Genomic DNA, 20,073 nt, shown 5'->3' with positions numbered 1-20,073 from the left:
TGGTTTTCTGTATATGGTAAATTTGTATTCTGTCATGTCTCTGATTATTAAAACATCAAGAAAAGGAATTTTGTTGTCTGTTTCCCATTCAACTTTAAATTTGATGCTGGGCACTAATGCATTTAATTTTGAAAGGAATTCATTAAAATTGCCCCACCTATTATCCCAAAATGTTAGAATATCATCAACATATCTCATCTAAAGCATGTTTTTGGGTTTTATTGCATTTATTACTGTAGTTTCAAAGTATTCTATGTACAGAAGATTAAAGGAAGTTATTTCAGCGCGGGGGTGACCTAAATTGGCTTACCTGTGGATGGATCTCTTGGATATACCACCTTTTCTGTAAACTTTTCTCATTCATATACCTGAGAGAGAGACAGCAGTCTCTGAAATATAGTATTTTTCTCTCTATATTTTGGTGTTTTTATGGGCTCCTTTTATTAGATGGAATTCTGTTGTAACAAGGACATTTTTACCAGTCATATATAGATATATATAATATTATATATATCTATATATATATCAAATATTATATATATATATTTATTAATATAATATATATATATATATATATATATATAATATATATTCATATCTTAATATACATAGATAAATATATAATCGTATTATATATTATAATTATATAACAATAATATTATATAATATATATTTTATATATATAATACTATATATTATATTATACATAGATTATATTGTAACCTGGGTTGGGGGATTTCTTCCCCCCGCCCCCCCATTATTCATAAGGTAAGCGTGGACACGAAACGGAAGGCAGACCCCATTACTCATAACCTTTCTCTCTCTCTCCCTCGGCAATCTCTCTCTCTCATCTCTCTCTCTCTCTCCACCTCTTTCTCTCCATTCTAACAGGTAATGAAAATGAGAGAGTTGCATCATAACATTAACGTTTATTAACAAGAATAAATAAATCAATCAACCAAGTAATCCAGTCTACAGACTAACTCAAAAACGTACATTGTCAAGTCAAGTCACCAAAAAAGGTCTACACCCCTCTGGGAATTCTTTGTCCCACTGCATTCCACAAGTACCAGATCCGTCTGTTTCAAAGATACAGAACACATCCCGGTAAGTACACACAAAGTTTAAAGACAAAGTTAATAAAACGGAACATCTTACAAGATATCAAACAAGCCATCCCTTTGGCTAAAGCACCTGAACACTTACCCAGACAACTGGACACTTAAACACTTAATACAAAACTCCCCCCGGCGAATGCCACGGCATCTTGCCTGTGACTTGAAGCCCTCTATCAAAATCCCTCCCATAGGCTTGGGTATGAACCTATTAAAGGGAAGAGGCACACACGCACATACGAACACACAGTTCGCTAGCGCCTCGAGGTTCTAGCTGCATCCAGTTTCGCAAAGGCACTTGAGAAGAGTTCATAAAACTGTCGTGCATTGACTTGACGAACTAAGCATTTTTATCTCACGCCACCCCCTAGAAACTCATTGATCAGCTACTCTCGGGTCGTTACCTCTACACTGTTCTCCACATTCCATAAGTCACAGAGAACGCATGGATAATATATTTTTAAACTTAATAAAAACAAACCTTAGGCCTTACAGATAGCTCGGCCTCGCACAAATGCTATTCTCCCGCCTAGCAAAATTGCTTTTAACACAAAACACTGGCCGGCTTTAAAAACAAAACATAAGTAAAACTGTACGTCATCTGGCATTATAAAATAAAGTCTTATCACGCTTTAATCTCCCGCAACAAACAGGGCGGACGCATTTTCTGCTCATATTTCTGCATTAGATTCTTGAACTGGGGGGATTCTTGAATATCCCTCTTCGCTTGTCTGCAAGTAGCTGAACAGACAGCAACAGGCTATAGCAGGCTGTAGCAACTGTAGGAAGACGGAATTGCCCTCCTCATTGTAGAAGACTTCTCACGGCTTCTGTAGATCCCAAAAAAACACGCTGTAGAATTCTCTCGCGATCACCATCATGGAAATACTTTGTATCACCTAGACAACATGGCAGCAACCTCTCTTCACGGCTGGTGGACGTCTTGCTGGCGTCGGGGAAACGACTTTTGGTGTTAGTATGTCAGTCAGGTCACTGGTCAATCTAAGAAAATTAACCCAGACATACTACTTCTATCAAACAATGATCTCCACAAAGGTCAGAAATACTAACTGAACGTCTCCCAATTAACTCCCTTTAATATGATTACTAAATCATAAGTCATTATCACAACTCCCTAAGAAAAAAAAACATCAAGTTCTCCAAACCAATTCTCCAAACTCACACATCAGAACACACACAACTCAGAAATCACGGCAACTCCACGGAATTCTGCACTCACATTTCAAACTCGAATGTGCTCACAAAAAAAAGAAGAAAAAATCGTAACGAGCTCAAGAAAGAAAAAGAATCACGTAACACCCACCCGACCCAAAAATAAAAATTCTCTCAAGCTCTGATATCTGAACAACCCACAAAATCAGTAAAAATCTCCAACTTTTAACAGCAAAACCCCTTTACTGCTCAATAATTAATTACAATGAGACTTAATGTCAAACTCCCATTACTTAAGTAACAACCCTCGAAAAATTACATCTCCCGGTAAAATCAAATCTCCCGTCCAAAAAAGAAAAGCTACTTAAGCTCAATCCCCCAAATTATATCTCTCACGGAAAAGGAAGAAAAATAATAAAAAAAGGATAATCACAAATAAGTTTCCCACCCCCAATCACAAAATACATAATACATGTATAATATGCATAACTCCCCACGTTTTTCCCCAAGAAATGCTCCATGTAAAGCCATGGAATTTGCCAGAAAGCAAACTCTCACACATGCACTTTCGTGAAATGCTATTGTCAACATTTCCAGATATTGCAAAAATTCTGATCTATCACCATCAGAGGAAAAGAGGTCAGCACACGGCTCATCACATCGCTTGTCAGCAGAAAAATCGCCTGTGGACGCATGCTCAAACAACAGCACAAAAATTGTCTAGTCAGACACATAAGTTTGGAAACTCATGACTCTCTAGAAAAAAAAAGTCTAACTGACACATTTCACAGAATTAACTCCAGGATATGACTAATGTGTTCAAAATTTGTCTCGAAGACTTATTCTCTCAACATTATATGCCTCAAATTATATTTCTCCAAGAATAATACACTTGTGAACATAAAAAATGCACACATCTCCAAATGACTCGTAATGCAGTAATGACACTCCTCTCTAAATAGTCACGAAACCAAAAAAGAGAACCACAGAAATCTTCTCTTGTCTCGAAAAAAACTCCATAACAAAAAAAAAAAGTCACCCGCCCAAGATTAATTCCAACACCATTATGAGACACCATATTAATAATAACAACCACTCCCGGTTATAAAAAAATATTTCCTCCATGTGGTTAATAACCCAACCCCTTATATTATTCTCTCTTATTTCTTTCTCCAATAGCCACATGTCAGTAAAAACAACTCCACTCCAAGAATAGAGAATAATCACCTCTATTTCGGCAAATACAAAATATTTACCTCTATTTCCCCAATAACTCCATGTGAAACAACACAAGGCTCCAAAAATATATCTCCAAAAAATGTGCTCTAGGCAACTAACTCACATACTCACAAATATTGCCCCATAATCTCCAAATATGTGTCTCCATTTGCAACAAAGATGGCTGCAAAATAATTGAACTAAACATAGCTCATACCACATTGGCAAATATCAAAAATGGCCAAAAATATATCTCCCATATATTATATCTCAAATATAACTCCAAAATAATATATACCTCCAATTATCTCTCCAAATATATCTCAATTATAACTCAATTATAACTCCAATTCTCCAGAGAATAACTCAATGTTATAGTCAAAAACTATAAAAACTCTCTCCATTTAGCATAACTGCTAAAAAAAGGGCAAAAACTCGGCAAATAAAACTGTCTAGAAAATTCTAGAAAAAATCACCAATGTGCCACAAGTCATTATAACAGAACTCCAAGTTCAAAGTGTCTTAGCCAAGACTTCTCCATATGCACTACGACATAGGCCACTAGAAAACTTAACCAAGTTTCCAATCTCTCACAAAGTTGTCACAAATACAACTAATGTACTGTGCAAGAAAACTCACAATTTCTGGAACATAAATATCCGAGAAAAAATGTAGTGCCATTACGTATGCATTCAAAACGTGCAAAAAGTTCTCCCATATATTACTCTATAGCATCAAATAGCTAAAACACGAACACGTTCCCGAACAATAACTCTAAGTCACGAACTGAGATAATATTCACACTAACTGGAGAGAAAAAATAAACTCAAATTCACCCTTGGTAAAAAAAAACTTGTGTCAGCGATGGCTAATTTCCAAAAAAGGAGAAAAGAAAAATCAACGGCACCATTAACTATCTCCCGTAACTCACTAGATGTCAAGCAATTATCTGCTGAACTCATAAAAAAAAGGAAAAAAAAAAAATAATGTGTTGTTAGTTCCTCCCAAATTCGAAAAAGATTTCACCTCCCTTGATAGCATCAGTATCAGAAATATCATTATCACAAAATCACCAAAAAAAATTGCTATCATCAAACTCATCAGTATCAGTACAAAAAATATCACCAATGTTAATGCTTGTCCATTCTCCAAAAATTCAGCACAAAACTCAGCAAAAGTTCAGCAAATTCCACACAATTCACCAAGATTCAGCCAGATTCATCAAGATTCAGCAAAACTCATCCCCGTGAATCACTGAAATATTATCCAAAGTTACAAGAACTCAACAAATAATTAACACAAGACTTCTCCCATTAATTCATTGTAATAATTCTCCTTGAATAATTATCTGTAATAATTATCAACTGATCTCCCCATGAAATCTCAAATCTCGTCGTAAAACCATTCTCCCGTAATGATAATTATACTTAAGCAAACCTCCCGTGACACATCTCAAGTATAATAATTATTAATAATAACAATAACTCTCCACAGCAATAAGCAAGATCTCCAGTAAGGGTGAAATTCAAAATAGCTTACACTAGCATTGCTGAATCTTATGGTATACAATTTCTCCAGCATACACCATGACATAACACCATTGCCACACAACACATACACACCAATCATCAGCATTTCAAAGTATTTCTCCAACACAATAAAAAAATAATCTGTGTATCCCCTTATATTTTGTGTCTTTCAAGGCACAAGTAAAACATATAACACAACCCGTGCATGTTAACTACTTTTCCCTCATTCACGGAAAAGAAAAATCTCTTTTTATTTCCTTTTCTCTTCCTCCAAGGGAGAAAAAAAAAAATCTTTTCTAAAAAAAAGACTCTACGGGCGTTTCACTTCATCAACTTATCAATCAGCTGATATCTTTCCATCCAATGTCAAGGCCAGACTTGTCTTCAACAGCCCGACAAAGAAAAAAAAAGAAAGGGGGAGTTCACCCACACTGAGAGAAAAAACATTTCTCCCCCACCCCCCCCCCACCCCCCCCCCCGTGAGAACAACCCCTCAGTTAAGCGGCAGAACAGCCCGAGGTACACACCAGTGGTACCCCCATCTCCCCTTGAGCAGTGTCTGAGGAGGACCCCTTCCCAAGGCATACACTAGTACCCACCCCTGCACTATCTCTCGAGGGAGGCCAGTGGTACCTTCCATGCCACTATCCACCCGAGGGATGCTAATACCCTCACAATGCAAGGCGCCTCTCTGCAGAAAAGTGCTGAGCCCGTAAAAATTGTGGCCGCTCTGTGTCTAAGCCAGAGATGCTATCTAAGCACAGTTCAACAAGCATAGAAAAAATACACCCCTATGTTTTAAACAAAGACGAATGCATACGTCTATTATAAACACGTGCAAATAAAGAAAACACGTCACTATGGGGCAAAGACAAGAAAAATTGTTGACCTCTTGAACCAATACCATAACCCTGAAATATTTAAACAAAAACCCTCTCCCCCTTTGATAAACAATAGTTTTTTAACACACCACTCCATAATGGGGAAAAAAAGAACTCGAAATTCTCGTAAAACACGGCAGTGATACTAACAACAACAGCCGCACGGGTATCTCGGAACACACTCGCCATTGCACAAGCAAAAGTCATACTGGGTGCGCTCACTGCTTCTAGGCTGACTCACTGGGAAAAATGCTGAGTCCAAAAAAATCCTTCCCTCCCTTTAGCACAGTTAACAGACAGATATTTTCTCATTTTTTTCTCACTAAGTAACTGGCAAAACTAACACATAATTAAATGCAAATATACTGGTTAGAAATGAATACACTTATAAAAAATTTTAAAATACAAAAACTTTAGTATTAAATTCAAAATTTATAAGTGAAATTCACAATATCAGGGAAAATTACTGTTACTTGAAACAAAGTAAAGTTTAATTAATTCTTGAATCAATAAGTTAAAAATTAAAACAAATTAAATTAATTTATCAAAAAATTCAAGAAAATTAATTCAATTGAAATTCAAAAGTGTTAGGCATAATTGAAAATTAGAAATTAACTCACGAGTGTTAAACAACAATAAAACTTGAAAAGAAATCTAAGTAAATGCAAATTAATTCACAAGTGTTAAAGTTAATTAAATGTGCAACGATTAATTACTGAAAATAACTAAGTCAATTAAATTCTGAATGCAAATGAAAATACAGAAAAATGTGGGCAATACCAAAATTTCAAAAAAGTATTAATCACACAGAATATAAAATAAAAAAGGCACACTTCAATAAGAAAATGGACAAATGCACAAAATATAAAAATCACTTCAAATGAATAAACACAAAACACAAAAATTTGCAATGTGTAAAAGTGTAAATCTTTTCACTCATAATATTGTAACCATTAGTTTTTACCAAACCTTCGTAACCATCTGTTATTAGTTATTAGTTATTAGTTATTAGTTGCAACTAATGAAAATATAACTCACTTTACCTTTTTGGTATACCAATTTCTTTCTTTCTTGGTGCAGCTTGTTTCACACTTTCACAAAACCAGGCGCCATTACAAACAACAATGTTTGTTCAGATTCCACAAAAAACACTAAATAATACAAAAACAAACTCTACGAAATATCAAATCTGAAATTTCACAAATTATGAGTGACCATTCAATACGTGCGAAATCGTTACGTTACTTTAAAATCAAGTGCTATGCGATGGAGAGAGAGAGAGAGAGAGAAAAGAGAGAGAGAGAGAGAGAGAGAGAGAGATGTGAACGGTTTGAGTCTTTAAGCCCAAATGAAAAACTTCTCCCTTAGGGAAGCTAAAATGTGTAATCTACACATGGCACTACGGCAAAGAACATACACATACGAGACCAGTCTGTTCAAAAAAGACACGTACTCGACTCGATCGACCAAAGCAAAAGTCCCTTATCACACATGATAACAGAATCCCCAAAAAACAATGAAGGCTCGAGCTCGCTTATCAAACGTGTTGACAGGTTTTTTTTTGAAAAAACAACTCAAGCTTTGAACGGACAAAGATATTCTCTCTCTTTCTACATTCTATGTTTGATATATTCTTTTACATTATGTAATGCAGAAATCTGAACACACATTTTAAACATCTGAAAAAATGTTGCACAATACTACATAACATTTTATACTGTCAAAGAGGGGAAATATGCATTTTGAAAGTAGCAATATATAATATACCTCCCCCCAGAAGATTTTTTATCACGATGTTGAATTCAACGATTCGCAATGAGATAAATAATCAGAAACTACATTGTTTTTGCCACTAATGTGCTGCCCTCTTAAGTTATACTGTTGCAAACACAAAGACCACCTGGTCAGTCTTTGATTATGATTTTTCATTCTCTGGATAAATGATAGTGGATTGTGATCAGACAACACTAAAATTTATTCATTCCTAGGTCTATTCACATACACTTCAAATTTTTTCAATGCGGGTGTGATAAGGCTTAAGTTTCCTTCTCAATTGTCGAGTATACTTTCTGATGTTTTTTCAATTTTGTAGACATGAAGCACACAGAATGGTAGATATTATTTTCATCTTCTTGAAGTAGAACAGCTCCAACGCCACAGTCTGACGCATCAACCTGTATCACAAATTTCTTGTCGAAGTCTGGAGCTTGAAGTACTGGCCTTGAAGTTAAAATGCCTTTTATCTTCTCAAAGGATTCTTGACACTCTGGAGTCCATACAAACTTAGCTTTGGGACTAGTTAAGTCTGTCAAGGGAGCTACTACGGCTGAGAAATTTGGGCAGAAACGACGATAGAATCCAGCCATGCCTAAAAATCTCTGTAGTTGTTTCCTGGTAGTAGGTGGGGTAGCCTTATGGATACCTTCTACATTAGCATTTACTGGAGCAAGAAGGCCTTTCCCAACTTCAAACCCAAGATACTGCACAGTTGCCTTTCCAAACTCACTCTTCTCTAGGTTGACTGTTAATCCTGGTCTTGTAGTTTCTTGAAAACTTTCCTCAGAATCTTCAGATGTTCTTCCCATGTTGTAGAGTAAATCACGATGTCATCCAGGTATACACTTACTCCTTCTATCGATCCTAGCAGTTGATCCATCGCTCGTTGAAATGTTGCAGGTGCATTTATCAGTCCAAATGGCAGAACAGATATAACTGATATAGTTCAAATAGAGTAATAAAAGCTGACAGGGACTTGGCATTCTCATCTAAGGGAATTTGATAATATCCTTTCAACAAGTCTATCTTAGAAACAAACTTGGCTTGCCCAATATTATCAAGTAACTGATCTATAAGAGGCAAAGGATAATTGTCAGCCACACTGATAGAATTCAGTTTCCTATAATCAGTACACATCCTAAATGAACCATCTGGTTTCTTCACTAACACACATGGAGAACTGAAGTGACTTGAACTGGGTTCTGCTAATCCATGTTGCAGCAAATACTCAACTTCCTTCTTCAAAACATCTCGATGATAAGGTGATAAGCGATAGATAGGCTCTTTGCTTGAAAGGTCTTCCATCTTCTTGAATCTTGATTTCATCATTGGTCAGATCAGTACGCCTAGGCACATCTGCAAAAATTTCTGGGAAACTTCTAATTACTACACTTAAGTCTTCACCTTGTTCAACACTCAGATGTTTCAGTTTATCCTCCAAATTCTCCAAAAATTGAAGAGTTATTCATCTTGCTTGCAGCTCCCAATTCGTAGCCATCATCGTCTTTTGTAAATAAAGTTGTTTGGGCTACTGACAGTTTCAGTTTTAGTTTCTGAGAAATAAGGTTTCAAGAGGTTCACATGTATCTTCATTTGTCTTCTTCTTCTTGCTGGTGTTTCAATCACATAAGTTCTATCACTTAACTTCTGAATTATCTTGTAAGGACCTTGAAATTTATTAGTGAGGGGAAATCTTTTGTCAGGTAAGAACACTAACACTTGTTGACCAACACTAAAACTTCTTAGCTTAGTCTTAGCATCATATCTCCTTTTCATTTTCTCTTGACTAACTTTCAGATTTTCTAAAGAGAATTTTCTAATCTCTTTCAACCTTTTCCTTAAGTTCTTCACATACTCTCCTTGGCTTTCCTCTTGATTTTCTTCCCAATTTTCTGCAAGAATCTTCAATGGTCCTCTAACTTCTCTTCCAAAAATCATTTCATTAGGTGAACATCCCATACTTTCTTGATAAGCACTCCTAACATCAAACAACATTAATGGTAAACCAACATCCCATTCTCTTCCTGACTCAGAACAATACTTTGTCAGCATACTTTTCAGCAAACTTTTTCCCAATGTCTTATGGGAACCTGTTTCCAAGGCACCTTGAGTTTCTGGATGATAGGCAGTGGATAACTGTTGTTTCACTCCTAACAAATTCATCACATCCTGGAATAACTTTGAAGTAAAGTTTGTTCCTCTGTCACTTTGCACTACCTCTGGTATACCAAACTTTGAGAAAAACTCCACAAGTTTTTCAGCAACTATCTTGGCAGATATGTTTCTAACAGGGATTGCTTCTGGATATCTTGTCATAGGACACATTAATGTTAACAAATACTCATTTCCCTTCTTTGTCATCGGCAGCGGTCCAACCATATCTATAATCACTTTGCTAAAAGGTTCTCCTCTAACTTCTACAGGTTGTAGGGGGGCTTTCTTGATGGTTTCATTCAGTTTTCCAGCTATCTGGCAGGTATGCACTCACGACAAAACCTGCTAGCACCTTTGTGAAGTCCAGGCCAGAAAAAATTTTTCATGATCTTCTCCACAGTCTTCCTGATTCCCATATGTCCAGACTCATGGGCTACTGCAACCACTTGCTTTCTCAATGGACATGGAATCAAAATTTGATGATATTCACCCATACAGCATCTCCTGGTATATCTGTAGGTCTGTGCTTCCTCATCAGTAAACCTTCCTTCAGATAATAATAGGTAGGAGTTTGTTGCATCTCTTCTCGATCAACAATCTGAAGAACAAAATCAGTTAATGATGCATCCTTCTTCTGCAAGTCCATTAGCTTCTCTCTTGTCACTTGACCAACTTCAAGGGTTGAATTCTCAATATCTGCTAACTCAGCTACTGTATTTTCACTACTGTCTTCAGTAACACTTTGACTTCTCGGAGTCTCTTCAGGAACATCAGGTTCTTCTTCTTCATCGTCGTCGTCTTCTTCATCTTCTTGGGAAAACTCTTTCTTGGTCAGCATAAGGGGAAACATCACTTCCCTGGAACAATTCTTCTAAGCACAAAGATCCTTCACTTGATCCTTCTTGGGTGTGTAAATCCTCAGTTTCTTCACTTGCAGTCATAGTCCTCTTCATACTTCTGTTAGTTATACAACTAGGAAACAGGTGGGGGTTATTCTTCTCCCCAACTCTACTGTAGGACTAATCCTTAATGGTTTGTCTGTCACTACAGGACAAGGAATAAATGGCACACCACAACTCATTCCCCAACAGAAACATGTACACCTTCCACAGCCAGTGAGTCCTTTACAGCAAAATCAACATTCCCTGTCACCAATTCACATGACAGGTGTAAGCGGCATATAGGAGTTACTTTCTCTCCTCCTATACCCTTCAAAATAACTGAATCTCCTGTGAGACTCTTCTCCAACTGAGGGTGAGAACCACGCACTACCACACTATGGTTACTCCCTGTATCACGTAATATCTTGATTGGTACCTGCATACTTCTTCCTTGAGTTGACAACATACCCTCATAGATATATGGCTTAAAAAGCCTCCACACTGCTAAAGCCACTCACTGCTTGAGGTAACATTTCCACTGGTTGCTAACATTCAGCTTGTTTAGTTTCATTCTTCTCTGGAGTCTGATTCTTTCCCACACTGCTCTTCATATGTTTGTTTCACCTGGTCACTCTCACAACTTGACCAACTGGCTTTGACTGCTGTTGATTCCGGTAACACTCTTGACTGTAGTGTCCTACTCTTCCACACTTGAAACAGACAACATTAGGTTTCTGTAACTGTCTTGAAAAACTGGATGAGGATTTCACATTAGCTTGCTGAGTTGTGTTACCTTGGTAGTATCACTTGTAGGTTTCCCATTAAATTTGTTCCTGTTATTTGGAAAAGACTTAAAACCTGGGCGCTGTTGACTCTGGTACTTGGATTGGCCCACTTTTAAGTTTCCTATGCACTCTTATGCAACTGGCATAAAGTCCAACCTTGGGAAAATTGAAGTCTTATATGGAATTACGTCACAAGGAGTTAGGGGAGACTGCCCAGAGACTTACGCTTCTTCAAGGGGGATGTGGAAGATAAAAATGTGATGTGGTACCGAATTTCAGTTGAAGACACAGAAGGTATCATTGCAGGAAGAAATGGGTAATTTTGTGGCCAACCCTGGTCTTATGATGAGAGAGCTTGTCGCGGATTATTCGCGTTTTACTTACTTAGGTTTTAGCCTGGTGTTCTGGGTCGATAACAAGGTCTGAAGTACTAGACTCTACAACCCGGTGGAGGGATTGAGGAAGCAAAGTTTGCAATTTTATACACTTTTATTACAAAAATATACTAATTTACACTCAAAAACATTTTCCCACACATTATTTACAAGTTAATTACACGCGAGAAAGCCATAGGAAACATTTAACACGACAATTCAGTGAATTAAAGTGGCATGTGGCCGTTGCAACTTCTATGCCCGAGAGGCGGACCAACAAATAAAAAATATCAAGAAATCTGATACAACGACACATAATCGGAGGGTTGCTCACTTTACGTTTGTAATAGACACCCGAAATAATGCTTCATTATTCATATGATGTGTGGGATACCCCGCAATAAACTACACTATAGCATGACTAATTAAGTAACAAAGTAATGACTCATGGTCATCTTCATCCTGAGGGACGACTGCCCAAAGATACAACACTCGTGTCTCTTATGCCAATGTTTTTTGCATCATCTGCACCCTGTCCACCCTGAGCCTCTACCACGTACTTGTTTTTCCTCGAACACGCTCTTCTTCGTCAATGCCCTCGGTCATACTGCTCACGTCCCCAATACCGTCCGTGGCATCCTCACTATCCTCAACTGCTCCTGCCTCATCCCGAGCTGCATCCTCATCGTCGTCTTCTTCCTGATCATCCTCTTTGGTGGACATAATTTCCAGGGGGGGGAATGAGGTGGCTGATGGCTTGCAGGGTTTCAGTGCCGTTGTACAGCACCTCGCAGATCGGATGTTCCCATCGTCATCGGGATAGACCACCGTAATCTCACCAGGGGCCACGTAGCCCTCTTACACTGTTCAACCTTAACGAGCATGACGTCTCCCGGGCAAAGATCAGTCCTTTTTCCCAGGCCGAGAGTCGTGCCTGAAGTGTAGGGAGGAAAGATTATCGCGAAGAGCTTTCAGAGTGTCCGTTAACCGGCGATAAAAGTCTCTGAGCTTGCGGGTGGTCAACTTCTGGTTCAGGTCTTCTGGAGGGAGTAAAGGGGCCATAAGATTGATAAGGCGACCTCACAGCAGATGGGAGGGGGTGAGGATTTTATCCTCTCACCCGTCCCCCGTGTACATGAGTGGTCGATTATTGGCCACGGCTTCAGCCTCCTTCACCAACATCCAGACGTGCTCCTCCAGGAAGGACTTCTTTCGGAAGGCTGCCTAACTTGAACATTACCCAAGAAACGTATCTTATCCCTCCCTACTGCCACCGAAGATCAGCAGCGAACGACCACCCAACAATGCCAGATATTCAGGGACACCAGTGGGATGATAGGACTTCTGCTGCAGGCAGGCAGGCAGGCAGGACGACCCCTGCTTGACCTAGACCGGAGGAATGCCTTTTCATACACCAGTATTCTGATAATACCAGTATACAGATAGTACCAGTTTTTGACTAATAAATCCCGTTTCTAAATAAAAATACCACTTTCAGCATTTATTCCCAATATGAACTTTTGGCCAATTATTAAGAAGTATCGCTGAGCCAGAAAAGCGAGTAATAAGAAAAATAGAAAAGATAAAATATAAGATTAATTCGCTGAATTCTGCCATTTTATTCTAACAGAATTTGTTTTAAAGACGTCTTTCTTCTAAAACTATACTTAAGTTCTCATATTCATGTATATATTCATAATTTTGTGCATGTAATATATGAAATCTATAGTGGGTGCTGCAGTTCCACAGTGCCTACTGACGAGCCGCCACTGGTTGATCTCGTCTATTTCATCTTCTGAAATACGCTCCATATTCCGGTGTTATTTTTTTAATAGATGTAAAGATTAGTAAAGAAGTGGAAGTAATAACACAGATATAGTTTTTATGAAAGGTTTACGGCATGGAAAATACGTTGAAAGAAATACAGTTGTTTTCTTTTCCTTGAGAACAATGATTTATACTATATTATGTATACACACACACATGCACACATATATATATATATATATATATATATATATATATATATAATATATATATATAATATATATATATATATATAATATATATCTATATATATATATATATATATATATATATATATATATATATAGGATATATATCTATGTCAAGGGAGAGAGGTTTACAATGTAATGAGAGAGAATTGGCTCATCACTTCGACACCTTTAACTTATTGCAGGTCTCTGCACCGTGGACTACTTGAAGAAATACATGCGCCTGAGGACGTCTCGCCGGCAGCTTTATTCAATGGTCTTCACAAAACACAGGACTTGGAGGTCAGTATAATTCATTTGACGTGTATTTGCGCATCACGCTCAGTAGTAAATCTCATGAGCAGTTCCTAGGATGGGTCGTCTTAAGCAAAGTTGAAGGAACTGTTTCGAGAGAATATTTCAGTTTCACTAAACAAAATTTTAAATGTTAATTTGTTCATGAAACTACCTGTCAGATATATATATAGCTGTATTTTCTGAAGTCCGACAGAATTTTAAAAACCTCCGGCACACGCAGTGGTCGGCCAGGTGGTTAGTACCCATTCCCGCCGCTGGGAGGCGGGTATCAGGAACCATTCCCGTTTTCTATTCATAATTTTTCTGTCGCCGGTACTGGAAACACCTGTTTTCAGTACCTCCGTCTTAGGATTTTGGAAACTTCATTGCCGCTAAGTATCCTAATTGTCTTTTAATTTATTTACTTGGATTTGTGGCTAGGCATACGCTATCTTAAATTGATTTGAATTTGATTCATTTTTGCATAAGATATCTGAATCTAGTTAGGCTAGTTTCAGAGTGTGTTGTCTGCAAAGATAGGGTGTGGCTACCGAAAGCTTCGGTAGATCTGCACTTGGTATGCACGAGGGGTATGGGTCTTGCTTCTTTGTTGAGATTTGTCATGTAAGGAGTGTGAGACTTTGTCTAATTCCGTAAGGAAGACGTATGATTCGTATGTACGCAATTAATCAGTAAACATGTCTAATTCCGTAAGGAAGACGTATGATTCGTATGTACGCAATTAATCAGTAAACAAAAGTCAGGGTAGTGATCCTGCTAACCTTCCTGTAGACTTTATTTTGCCTAACCCTGTAGTATGGCCTACGGGTTATGAATATGTCTGCGAGAGGTGATCGCTCTCCTTCATTGTTGTGAAGAGTGCTACTTCTGTTATTGTTACTCCTAACCCTGTAATGTTGCCTTCGGGCCCTAAAACAGTGTCTGTAGAGGTTATTGCCCTTTCTCTAATACTCTTTCGATTCAAAACTTAGAATCGAAAGTGCTTGCTTTAGAGAGCAATAGTGAAGTGGCTAAGTGCAGTGACAGTGCCCCTTGTGTAGTGGAGGGTGCGTCAGATCGGCCTTATTTCGCCTCTAGGCCGGGACCTCTGCTTGACTCCCAGGACCCGGGGAGAGAGCATGTCGAAAGCCGAAGGAGGGTTACGAGGAACCCCCACCGATCTGGCGTGCCTTCGGGCAGTTTCTGATGAAAAAATCCCCAGACTGCCAAAGTGCGTGCACGTGCCGACGAATTCTGAAGGATTGCTTCTCGTCCTCCGAAGCGTCCTCCCCGCGCAGGGGTTGGAGCTTTCGGAAGCACTCGCGCCCTCTAAATAGAAGCTTTATAGAAGAGGACGCTTCACGTCCTCTCTCTCTCGTTATGCGTTTCAGTGAGAAGTAAGAAGGCGAACGTCGCCTGATCACGTGTACGTCTTTCCACCGAGAAATATGAAAAAGAAGTCTTAGTAGCAGGATGCTTTTGAGAGCGGACGTCCGAGCTTTGTTACTGTGAGAATAAGAAGGCATTCCCTCGCCCCTCGTATTCGCACACAATCAACCCTTCTCCTGAGACTGCTGCGTGCAGTCGGATTTCTCTCCGAGATGTATCTCGCTCTTCCCTGAAGGCAGTTTCTCTCTCTTGTTTTGACGCCTGTCAGGAGCGTGACGCTTTTCTGCATGCTTCTTTTGACGCTCGGCTTGGACGGGACGCTCGGATGGACGCAAGCGCACACCAGTGGACGCCGAGCGCGCCACTAGTGGACGCCGAGCGTGGCTCGCCAGCGCACGCCAGGTGTGTCGCCTGGCTGAACGTTTCTGTTGAACTCTTCAAGCTCTTGTTTACGATTTGGGCCTCAAGAATTTTTACCTCTACCTTCGGTGATACCTTATACCTCACATGCAAAGAATGTGAAGTAAGCAGTGCTTCGGAGGAAGCTTAAAGTGAACAGACAACTTCGTCTTCGAAACCCAGCAAGACCTCGGTTTCGTGAATTCAAGAGGTCTCTGTCAATATTATATTGCTTTTCGCAAATGTGGATGGAGTTAAGGAAAGCTCAAGGGAAGATCTCGTTTGCTCTACCGCAGTCAAGACTTTGCAATAAGGCAGTTACGGGTTATGTAAAAGCTCGACGTCCTGCACGTCAGGACTCTCGGCAACGTTCAGTAGGATTCTTGCAAAGGCACTCATCAAAAGGACGCTCTTCAGGAAAGCGCAAGACAGGACTTCCTTTGCCACATCTGAAAGGGTTTTTCAGATGATAGATTTTGTTAGTTCCTAGTCGGGACTACGCTGCCGAATTGAACATCGTCGTTCTACCTGCCGTAAGCCCAGTCTCTTAACAGGATTCTTGCCCCTTCCTCGTTTGAGACGGGAATCGGAAAAATAAAATGCTCGACTTCCTGGATTACATTTTGTCAATTCAGTGACTTTCCCCCATTGACAATATACTATCGTTTTGTCAAGTAAGTGTGTATCCCCTCATTGACAAAATATCTCTTTGTCCCGTAAATGGGTTAGTTCTCATTGACAAACATCTCATTAACTTTATATTGCGTAAGCGGATAAGCTCTTATTGACAAGATTCGGAAGAGCTCTCATTCGTCATTCGCAGACTCGTACAAGAAATAGACTTGTAGACTACGTCAATGAACGCTTATGTCCAATAACATAAGAAGCTTGAGCTGTCTGCTTCGATTCTCTAAGTTTTGTTCATGAAACTTGCCTGTCAGATATGTATGTAGCTGTATTTCCGAATTCAGCTATATATATGTCTGCCAGGTAAGTATGAACAAACTTTATTGTAATATAATTTCATATTTTGCCTTGCGTTATTTTACTACTGGTTGGTTCAAGTCATATACGCTTGCTGTAGTTACCTCTTCGGATGGCAACCGAGAGGTCTATTGTCTATTATTTTAAGGACATTTAATCGTTACTCCCTGCAGCCTTCCAGGAGTTTCCGATTTATCTTTTACCGTTGTATGGTAGTGTTATGACGACACAAACGCATCTATATATTTAGCGTTTTCTGTTTCGCTTAAATATACCAGCTTGAGAGTCTCTTTCTGCTCAAAAATAACGGACCTATTTCTTCGTAGAATAGGGTAGCTGGCAACCCAGGCATAAAGTTAAGAGACGACGATCGTAAGCTGCTGCTGTGACTGTCCTCCAGTCCAACCGAGCCAGTACCAGCTCGTGCGCTGTCATGCGCGGTAGGTTACGTCTCTCTCTCCTGCGGGATTGACTGACTAACCGTATCTCTGTGCTGGCGGTTATGTCTCTCCTGCGGGATTGACTGACTAACTGTATCTCTGCCCTACAATCACGGACTTTAGCCTAAGATTGAGGGGATTTCTTAGATGAATGAATAAATATTGCATTCGTTTTGCCTTACTATGTTCAACAGAGATATCTCTTACTCCTTTCGGTGCTCGTTACTGCACGGTATAGGACTACGAGTCTACCGCAACATTGCACTATTATATGCTCTCCTGCTTAGGTAAAGCGCAGCCTTATTAGGGAAGTAAACATACTGTGTGAGGGAATGGATGAGCTTGCTGGGGACCATTTCCTTCCTAAAGAAGTTTGTTTCCCTGAATAGACTGCAATTCAGACCTCTACATGTTTTTCCTACCGGGAAACTGAAATTTTATTCGAGATCTAGGAATGATTCTGAACATCTCTCAGTGCGTCAAGTATCACCTGAGGTGATAGAAAGAAGGTGCCGGACATCTGGAGAGGGTTTCAGATGTCCTGGATCATAATCTGAAAGAAGTGGAAGCAATTCGGTCGTCCCTCCAGTCCTCGAAACGAGTTTTTGGAACCAGTGGTCCATATCAACTCTGATCTTCCACAGCTCTCTCATATCTTAGGAAGTATCTTCTCTCGGTCCCTGTTCGGGTTTACGAGAAAGAGCCTATTATAACAACAGACGTAGAATGTAACGATCCTCTAGAGGTTCGTTACAGGATTGCAAAAGTCTGTACAAATCGTCTCGATCGACAGCAGCAACTACTGACTTCCGAGTGGAATCTTTCTTTAGAAGTATGTTGAGAGTTGTGGAGACTTTAGGGCTTTAGGGCCGTCCTTTCATTCATCTCTATGCTATGTTGAGGACGAAGAGGCTTCTTCTTCTCTGCTCCCTTATTCTCGATCCGGGAGCGGTACCATTAAACGCCATCCTATGATATTGAACGGGGATGGATGTTTAGTCTCTTTTCCCCTTTTTCAAACGCTTAGGAAATGTAATAGATGATTTATGACGTCACAGGGAGCGACAATGACGCTGATCGCCCCATGTTGGCCTTCAAGATCCTAGATTCACAGAGGTCACGTCCTTCCTAGTTCACTTTCCAAGGACCTTTTCCGAGAGAGTCGGTCTACTCTAACACGAAAGGTACCTATAACCTCTCCGCTCTGAGTCTGACCACGTTCAGACTATCGAGATGTTGACAGCATAAGATTACCGTCTTCCCTTTCCGTTTGAAGAATGGGATAAGCTGGCAGTCACAACTATTAAAGAATATGCAAATATGTTGTTGATGGCCTTTGGGCTCAGAGATTTGCTTCTGTCAAGCAACAAAGCCCTTCACGATCTTTGAGTTCTGTGGAATCTCGAAACTCGCTCACCATCTACTTTTTGTCTCACCTGTTTTCTCGGAGTCAGACACTCGTGCGAGATCAGGTGACATATAGTAGCCCTGAGTTTCTTGTTGACGAAGTCGGTTGCGTTTATACACCCCCGATGATCGTTTTACATGAGACCAGGTTGGACTGTCAGGCATTCGTCCTTCGGGACTGAATCGCCTTTTTGCTCCTTGCTCCTTTCTCCTGGCACCAGAAGCTCGAGTCAGGAGTTGCTCAGGAGTTGATTCGCTAACGATGTTGGGTTGCGTTGATACACACCCCCCAAGTTTGCTTAGCTTGAATCGCCCAGGCAGTCCAGACACTCATCCTTCAGCGAAGAATAGTGCCTTATGGTCTTCAAGGTACAGCCTTGCTGTCCTTGATTCGTCTGACTGGTCAACTGGTCGGTCACCTGACTTTAGTACAGACGGACTGACTGTGCATGTCCAGATCGAAGCTTTCTATATGGAACTTAGACGTAGTCTGAAGTTCTTGATGTCAAAGCATTTCGAACCTCTCCTTTTGGTTACTTATTGTACATGGACCAGGAAAGGCCTATTTTCTAACCACTCTAGATACGACAAAGAGGGTTAGTGAGGTTTTAAGCCATCGTCAGAAGTTTTGGCTTTAGGGAACACAATGCGGTGTGTTCGCTAAACCTTCCGTTGTGGCCTAAGAATGGAAACCCGTCTAGTCCTTGGGCCAGGAAGCTTGGAATCAAGGGATGGCAAAAGTTATTGGGCAAGAGCCAGAGAGAGTCCTGTGCCCTGCCGGGTCTCTCAAGTTTTATCTACATAAAACTAAAGAAAGTCGAAGTCCTTCAGACAATCTGCAGTGTTCCGAAAAAGACCAGACTTGCCCATATCAAAGAACACCCTGGCTTTAGTGTTAAGGAGTTCTTTCAAAAAGGCTCCTTCATTGTGTTTGCACAAAGATTTGAAATCTTTTGATCTGAATGCTCACGAGGTGAGGGCGCGGCCTCGGAAGCATTTCAACAGAGCATGGCACTCAGTATCATACTGAGTACCACGTTTTAGCGAAGCAACTCTGTGTTCGCTTCACACTTCCTGCGGGATGTGAAGACGGCATATGAGATCTGCTGCTCGCTAGGGCCATACGTGTCTGCAGACACAATCTTGGGGGGCAAGAAGTACCACTCATCCTATCCTGTAGAAAATGGTTAGGAAGAGCTCTTAATTTAGTTATTGAGTCGCCGCCAATGGCGACTTCTTAACTCTTAAGCCTTAGTTAAAACACCTTAACTTTGGCT

The 20,073-nt window shown here is 39.8% G+C and overlaps 2 protein-coding genes across 3 annotated transcripts in view; one reads left to right on the top strand and one right to left on the bottom strand.

Moving 5' to 3' along the window:
• Positions 1-20,073, bottom strand: part of LOC135203311 (uncharacterized) — a 251,748-nt gene that overhangs the window by 118,662 nt on the left and 113,013 nt on the right. The gene's annotated exons all lie outside the window — the stretch shown is intronic.
• LOC135203239 (uncharacterized) overlaps positions 1-20,073 on the top strand; it is a 77,521-nt gene that overhangs the window by 45,043 nt on the left and 12,405 nt on the right. Inside the window, exon 5 of the mRNA XM_064233013.1 lies at positions 14,087-14,183. Coding sequence (XP_064089083.1) covers positions 14,087-14,183 — 97 coding nt within the window. The remainder of the gene's footprint in view (positions 1-14,086; positions 14,184-20,073) is intronic.

Source organism: Macrobrachium nipponense, chromosome 36 (assembly GCF_015104395.2).
Source record: "Macrobrachium nipponense isolate FS-2020 chromosome 36, ASM1510439v2, whole genome shotgun sequence".
Taxonomy (NCBI): Eukaryota; Metazoa; Arthropoda; class Malacostraca; order Decapoda; family Palaemonidae; genus Macrobrachium; species Macrobrachium nipponense.
This window is presented reverse-complemented; position numbering and strand designations above follow the sequence as displayed.